General features: G+C 38.0%; 1 protein-coding gene across 1 annotated transcript; it reads left to right on the forward strand.

Annotated features, from left to right (window-relative positions):
* The first annotated feature begins 3340 nt into the window (after positions 1 to 3340).
* On the forward strand, positions 3341 to 3651 carry LOC102278523 (histone H4-like). The gene is given in 2 exon segments (XM_070382792.1): positions 3341 to 3368; positions 3371 to 3651. Coding segments are annotated over 2 exon segments (309 nt in total).
* Positions 3652 to 8672: the final 5021 nt, after the last annotated feature.

The raw sequence follows: 8672 nt of genomic DNA on the forward strand, positions 1-8672 counted from the left end.
AGACTGGTCCTGTGTAGACAGGATGATTAACTCAGCAATTACTGCAGGCTTGATGATATATGAAAAGTAGAAAAAGGAGTGCTTCTGATTCCCATGTTCAACAAGCTTATCATCTCTCTGGTGAGATCAAAAGACCAGATAGGGAACAAGAAGATACTGAGGATTTAAATGATGAGACACCAACTATTTCAGCAAAGATCCAGCAAATCTTATTGAAGAAGTGAGATTTAAATCAGGCCTTGAAAGAAGACTGTACTTTGAAAACGCAAAAGAAAACTCACTACAGGATATAGAGAATAAAATGTAATATATAGTGTTATTTAAAAAAAATATGAAGTATATATCTCTGTTTTAATTTCTTTGTGCTTGAAGAAAGAAATGCAAGAATCTAAAAAAGCAGCTAATCATGAGAGTGATGAACAAGAATAGGATGGAAAAATAAATCTAAATGTAATGTTTTGCATTGTTACGATTTTTGAAACATATGGATTATTTACTCAAAAGATTAAATTTTAAGAAAAATGAGAGCAAGCACCATAAGAATTTTCTACTCTAAATTCAATGAAACTTAAGAATTTTGAAAGAAAAATCTGTTCTGTGAGCAAAAAAAGTATGGAAAAGACTGGCTCAAACAAACGTGGGAATTCTTTACTTCCATATTTTCCAGAGACTTTTGTAGGCTAGTTATCATTGTTAGTAACCAACAGGCAGTTAATATTTGACAGCATTTGCCAAATATACCCAAAATTACTTTCTTCTTTTTCTTTCTATCTAAAGCACATGTTAATATCTTAAAGAGCAAAGTCTGAGAAATCCTATTATATGTATTCAATTGGCCAGAGTGAAGAATAGGATTCTTTTAATATTTACTTTGAATATTTGATTTGACTAGAGGTGAAGAGGGCACGGAGTGATGGTCAATGAATTTGCACGTGAAGACTAAACACAGTATCCTTCTTTTCATCCTTGCATGCGTGCATGTGAAGTTGTTTCAGTCGTGTCTGACTTTGTGTGACCCTATGGGCTGTAGCCTACCAGACTCCTCTGGCCATGGGATTCTCCAGGCAAGAATACTGGAGTGAGTTGCCATGAGCTCCTCCAGAGGACCTTCCCAATCCAGAGATTGAACCTGTGTCTCTTACGTCTCCTACATTGGCAGGAAGTTTCTTTACCACTAACAACACCTTCTTGGTCCCTTAAATAGTGTCTGGTACACAGTCTGCCCTCAATTACTGTTTACTGAGTTCAACTGAAGCAAATTAGGAAAGATTTTTCAAAATCAAACATAGGAGTTTAGATTCAATATGACCAATTAATGATTTCTCGATCACGAGCATGTCATGGTTTCAGTGATCAAGCTTTGGGAAACTAAGTGATGGAGCAGAGTACACATCAGCTTTGGATGCGGTGAGCTTGTCTGTTTTTATGACCATAGGCAAATTATTAAGCTTTTCTGAACTTCATTTTCTTTGTAAAAGAAAAAAAAGAGATTAACACCCATCTTGCAGGGTTACTGTGAGGATTAAAGGAAATAATATGTGCCCAGTGCTTAGCATGAAGTGAAGTGAAGTGAAGTCCCTCAGTCGTGTCCGACTCTTTGCGACCCCATGGACTGTAGCCTACCTGGCTCCTCCGTCTATAGGATTTTCCAGGCAAGAGTACTGGAGTGGGTTGCCATTTCCTTCTTCAGGGGGTCTTCCAAACCCAGGGATCCAACCCAGGTCTCCCGCAGTGTAGGCAGATGCTTAACCATCTGAGCTACCAGGGGGTCTGATAAATTCTAACTATTTTTACCAACTGGATAATGACATTATAAACTAGTTAAAAAGGGGAAGAGGCCGTCAATAGGGATGTAAAGGCTCCCTGGAACAGGATGGGGTTGTGAAAATACACCAGAGAAACTAAAAGGGAAAATCCAACAGGATTCATTAAAAAAAAAAAAAAAAATGCTTGGCACATGAAGTAAATAAGAGACCAATATTTTGTATTCCAATGCAAATGAGGATGGTTTGTAAAAGTGATTAAAAAGTATGATTACTGAGAATATCTGACTTTTAGAAACTACTTTTCTACCTTTACACATAATCACGTTTTCCCAATTACTTTCTTAAATATACTTTCAGAGAGTTCTGACTTGATCAGCATAGTATTTATGGGGTTTTTAAAAAACAAAGAAAACGTATTTTCTGGGATAGAAAATAAACATAAGTAAAGAAGTGACATTCTTTAAAAGGGGGCACTTTGAAAGGTCAGTGCTGTATTCCAACCTCATGGATTCATTTACAGATTTAAAATGATGCCGAGTTTTCTATTGAATTAAAAGAGCATTGGTCTATTTTGAAAATGATTATACAGTGGATTACAGTCTAAGAAGCAGTGCAGCCCACTGCACAGATTTATAAAAAGTGTGCTTGAAAAAAATTTTAAATATGAATTTATATTAGTAATTAATGCTTTCTTAGATCAGTGATAAGGAAAGAAAAGTGAATGTGTTTTATTAAAAGAACAGCAGGCTGACTGCCAGGAGTGGAACCACCTTAGCCTGAAGCCTTTTTAAGTAAAATGTGTCCCACCTTTGCCTTCCCAAACAGGAAAAGAAATAGATAAAGATGAGTCATTATGCTCACTCTGTTAATGAAATGATAAATTTAATTAGAAAAGACGCTTACATGAAAAGTGTATTTTTCCTGAAAAATCATTTAAACTTTTGGCTTTACTGAGGTATCATGAGACATGAGGTATTTGTCCTGAATCATGCAAGACTTGAAGGAAACGGAACTAGTCTTCGTTGCCAAAAAAAAGTCAGAGAAAAATGATCAATGAGGTTGCGGGGTAATCTAAGCTGAAAGAGTGTAGAGCACATGTGATTCCTCCACAGCCACCCATGAATAATTCCTAAACAGAATTTTTTTTTCCAGTCTGATAATTAATGCTCACAATACAAAAGTCATGTGGGGGTCGCACACACATGTGGTGTCTTTTGAACAATGGATATGATAAACTAGTGCCATTGTACAAAATTATCCCCAAGTCTCATAGCAACCTGTCTCCAATCACAGAAGGAAGAAAAGGGATCTGACCATGTTACTCTCTCATTTAAAATCTTTAAGTAGGGACTTCCTTGGTGGTCCAGTGGTTAAGACTTCACCTTCCAATGCAAGGGTTATGGGTTCAATTCCTAGTCAGGGAGCTAAGATCCTCCATGTCTAGTGGCCAAAAAACAAAACAGAAACAATATTATAACAAATTCAATAAAGACTTTAAAAATGGTCCACTTAAAAAAAAAGTCTTAAAAATAAAAATCCTTCAGAGTTGCTGTTGGTTTACTTCTCGTGAAGCCATGTCTGGACGCGGCAAAGGCGGCAAAGGTCTGGGAAAGGCGACGCTAAGCGCCACCGCAAGGTTCTGGGCGACAACATCCAGAGCATCACTAAACCTGCTATCCGCCGCCTGGCTCATCGTGGTGGTGTGAAGCGCATCTCCGGGCTCGTCTACGAAGAGACCCGCGGGGTCCTGAAAGTGTTTCTGGAGAACGTGATCCGGCACGCGGTCACCTACACCGAGCATGCCAAGTGGAAGACAGTCACCGCTACGGACGTGGTCTACGCTCTCAAGCGCCAGGGCCGTACTCTCTACGGTTTTGGCAGTTAAGCTTTCTCATTTGCTCTCAGGAGCTTGATTTCAACCAAAGGCCCTTTTCAGGGCCACAAAACAAACAAACAAACAAATCCTTCAATAGACCCTCCAAGCTCTGAGGACAAATTCCAAATATTGGAGTATGCAAGGAATAGATTTGATTCCTGCCTACTGTTTAGGATCTAATATATATGGCTAATAAATGCCTTGAATGGACTTCCAAGGTGACACAGCAGTAAAGAATCCACCTGCCAATGCAGGAGGTGCAAGATGTGGTTTAATCCCTGGGTTGGGAAGATGCATGGAGAAGGAAATGGCAATCCACTCCAGTATTCTTGCCTGGAAAATTCCATGGACAGAGGAGCCTGCCCAGCTACAGTCCATGGGGTCACAAAGAGTCAGTGTGACTGAGTGACTGAGCAGCAGCAGCAGCAGCAAATGGCTTGAGGTTTTCTGATTTTCCTTCCTGGTCAGGTTTGGAACATCCTCCTATGTTCATCCTAGAGCATTCAATGGTAGAGTCATGCTATTCAGAAAGTGTTCTTCTTCTACACTGTTGGTGGGAATGTAAATTATCCCCACCATGGACAGGAGTATGGAGGTGCCTTAAAAAAAAAAAAAATAGATCCACCATATGACCCACTAATCGCACTGCTGGGCATATATCCAGAGAAAAACATGATCTGAAAGGAAAAATGCACTCCAGTGTTCATTGCAGCACTGTTTACAATAGCCAAGGCATAGAAGCAATCTAAATGTCCATTGACAGAGGACTGGACAAAGAAGATGTGGTACAATATACAATGGAATATTACTCAGCCATTAAAAAGAATGAAATACTGTCATTTGCAGCAACATGGATGGACCTAGAGAGTATCATACTGAGTGAAGTAAGTCAGACAGAGAAGGAGAAATATCGTATGACAACCCTTATAAGTGGAATCTAAAAAAAAAAGATACAAATGAACTTATTTTACAAAGCAGAAAGAGACTCCCAGACTTAGAAAAGGAATCGATGGTTACCAAGGGGAAAGGGATATTTAGGGAGTTTGGGAAGGTCATGTACACACTGTTATACTCAAAATGGATAACCAAAAATGATCTGTTGTATAGCACTTGGAACTCTACTCAATGCTATGTGCCAGCCTGGATGGGAGGAGTGTTTGAAGGAAAATGGATACATGCATATGTATGGCTAAGTTCACTGTTCACTGAAACTACCACAACATTGTTAATCAGCTATACCCCTATACAAAATAAAAAGTTTGAAAAAAAAATGTTCTTCAATCATTCCTTCAAACCCCACTCGACTTAGTGTTTTCACTGCCTCTCTCTCATACTACTTATCTCTTCTAATGGTGTTGTGTTTAATTGCTTTCTCGTCCACTAGCATATGAACTTTGAGAGCAGGGACTCTGTTCCCATAACTCTAGCAGACAGAACAGTTTGTGGCAGCCAGTAGATACTGGTAAATAAAGGAAGTGAATGAAACTCAATTAGATTTCCAATACAGATGGTTTAATCCAGGTTTCAGAAACAGCTGAGGTCAGTGTCAATCCCTAGGTATATGTAAGTTTTTCATGGATCATTGAGGCTGTTCAGTTTCTCAAACTAGTTCCCTTGGAATATATACTATTAAAAAAAAAATCTTTCTCTCTACTTAAAATTCTTTCCTATGTAAGAATCACTAAGAAGACACTTGAACTCTAGATACACCAGGAATTTCACATTCTTGGCAAACACTTCAAGGTTCTTTCTTCCCTGAAAGGAACCCTTTTCTATGAATCTGATAGAAAACTATGGCCCTTTTCTTGTCCTCTTTGCTAGAGGCTATTTAGTAAATGCAGTGTGGCTTTTCTAGAGAAATCTTACTGATCAATGGAAATAAAACAAAAATACCACTGGAACGATATGAATCAGACTTATACCAGGAATATAAATATCTCTTCATACAGTCTTCTTATTTCAACGTGCATATTAAAAATATAAAGGTTTTAAATTGAAATGTTGGGGTGTCCTTGCCCCCTTGATGTGTTTATAAACTTCAGAGATACAACAGAAACTGAGAATTCTCTACTACATTTTGTCCAAATGATATAGAGATGAAGAAGGCAGGCTCTTTGTTGATGGTTTGATAAAGCAACTTTATCGTTCCTACTAGTGGCTTTAGAAAAAATCCCCACTTAACTGAGTACACACATTCCCTAAATAAACTTACTATTCTCTTCCTAAATAGATTCCACTTAACAGTTGTACATTATATACACCAAATATGCACAAACATATGTGGTATTTATGTATGTGTGTCTATGTGTGTATATAATGAGTTTCCATGACTATAACCCAAGCCTGCTCCCAATATTATCCAAAACATGTCATGTCATGTTGTCAGGAAGATGTAACATTCTAGAGTCATATTTTTTCTGTTTGAACTGTCTAATTATATGATAGTGATTGGAGTCTGTAGCTATCATTTACCTTCTAAAATATTTTGTCAGAAGCCCTAGGGCTTTTTATTCCTTCAGGCATTTTTTTTTTCTTTTAATTAAAAAAAGAAATTTAGGTGTGGCATTAGATGTCACCACTGAAGAATATTCAAAAAGATTACATTTAATGAAAGTGAAAGGAAGGAGTAACAGATTGCTCTTGGCTTCACCTTCCTGTTGTAGCCAGACTGGACTAAATGTCTCTGTTATTGGAGCTTTTTTTAAAAAAATTTTCTTTTGGTCACAGAGTGTGAGGAATATGATGGTTAGATCTCCCCATGACTGTCTGCCTCTACCACTGCTAAGATGAGATACGGACCCACGAACATGTCAGACAGAAAGTGTCTCTGATAAAAGAGGGACCATCCAGAACACAGGCTTGCCAACAGAGGAAGAGTTCAGATGAAAGAGCCAAAAATCAGGCTCAAATATCCAGTCTGTACTATGTGAGTATAAGGGAACAGGCTTATTCCTGTCCAGTTAAGGAATAACTCATAAGGCAGCAGGGGAACCAGGCCACTTTGTTTCTTCCAAGAAGATAACTGAAGTATTGGCAGTTCTTCTGGAAAATAACCCCACGTTGGAAGGGTGGGAAGAGATCCTGAATTCCTTACCAAAATTCTGCCAAACTTGAAAAATAGGAAATTCTGTCTTGGAAATTTTATTGATTTAAAAACATATTTGAATGACATTAAAAACTAAGGCTCATCTTTTGTCATAAATTGAACTCAGGTGATCTTGAGTATTTTCACGGCAACAAATTCTTAAAAATACAGAAAAAACAGTTGTAGCTATTTTCAAAGCTAGGGTTGTAATCACCTGAAACCTAATACATAATTTTGGTTGATATTTTCATGTGGCTTCTTTCTTCTTCAATGTCTGGATCAGTGACTATAGTAATGATAACATCCTTCCATGCAAACTAGCTTAAAGTTTAAAAATATTTCACAATATTTTTTCAAATTAAAAATGAATTGAAAATATTTATTAGACTTTTTTTTTTTTTTCTCCCTTACCAATATCCCTTTGTCCTTGGGAGCTAAAGAAATGAAATCAGTGATGATTCCTCTAATTCAGAGTAAATTTTCCTTTTGCCTTGCATGCATACTAGCCAGATGAGTGGGCAATATTTTGAAGGTTGACAATCTGCTTCAAGTCTTAGGAAGCAGACAAGTCTCTGAAGAAAGAAAAAGAAGCAGGAAAAAAAAAGCCTGGTCAACACAGATTTGAGATCTTAGTTTAGAGTTATAGGAAGTATATAAACTTAGTAACAAAGAGGGAAAAAAAATTCTAGCTCTGCTATTCATGAATGTTGCAATCTTAGGCAAATAGTTGTTTTTGGCTGAGCCTCAGTTTCTCCATTTTGAAAGTGGAAAGAGAAACATCTACCAGTAATGACCTGATAGTTAAATGAGTTTAATAGTCTACACCTAGCTTGATGCCTGATGCTGTTGTGGGCTCTCCACCAAAATTATTTCCCTTCCCCTCTTCTCTCTTTCACATTATTCTTGCTTTCAGACTATACTAATGCCTCCTTTCTTTCTTTCTTTTTTTTTTTCTTTTTACTGAAACTAAAGCTACCCCAACTTCTAAATGTTAAGAAATCTGTGGTGCAGCAGGTATGTCCTGTTTCAATGTGGCTCCAGTTATTCAGCATTATTAGTCGATCCATTGGTGCTTCTAAGCACAGGCACACTCCTGAAAGTTACTCAATAGAAGTCCTTTCAGTTAAGCATTTCCTTAATCCTAGTTACTTCACCGCAGAGTAATACGTGATGACTGAATTCTGCTGACCTAGAGAAGTCACCTCTAATTTTATTTCTGATAGCCTTTAATTAGGAAGATCCAAAGCAGCCTGACAATATCTAATGCCAACATATGTCCCCAAAGGCAAGGAGCAAAACCTTCCAAAAGGTCTTTTCTGGGATTTGTCCTTTCATGTCACTAAGTCTGACACTTTCAGCATGGAAACACAAAGCCAAAAGGTGTGTGTGTTGAGGGGGGTAGTTGAGGGGGTTTGGGAAGGCGGGGAGAGAAGTCAGGAGGGGAATGGGGATAGAGGAAAGAAATCATGGAACACTCCTCAGCTTTGCAAGCATTATCAAATTGTGGACAAAGTCATCTGCCCAAATCTGTCACCAGATAGCTCAAATCTGTGAGTAAGAGTTGGGAGAAGGACCATCTTAAACAAACAAAAATCTTTGTGTTAACACAGCCTCTGCTTTTGGGACTGGGGCTTTTAAGAACAGAATATTACATTTCTGAAAAAGCTAACTATGAAAGTAACAGTATTTTCAGCCACAAGTCTCCCTCTCCCCGCCCTCCACCTCCAACAAACAGAGCTTCCGAAATGCAACACCTATCAAATATTTCCTCAGAAATGCCAGATTGCTGGGATTGTAAAGAGTTCTACCTTTTTTTTTTTTTCCTTTTTGACATTTAGACAGATTGAGTTTGAGAGAGGAAGTGACTGTGGGTCCAGACTGCCCCACACCACTGTCAGAGGAAAGAACTGAAGTCAAATGAAGTGATAATATACTGTAGAATATT

The sequence above is a fragment of the Bos mutus genome, chromosome 14 (assembly GCF_027580195.1).
Source record: "Bos mutus isolate GX-2022 chromosome 14, NWIPB_WYAK_1.1, whole genome shotgun sequence".
NCBI lineage: Eukaryota > Metazoa > Chordata > Mammalia > Artiodactyla > Bovidae > Bos > Bos mutus.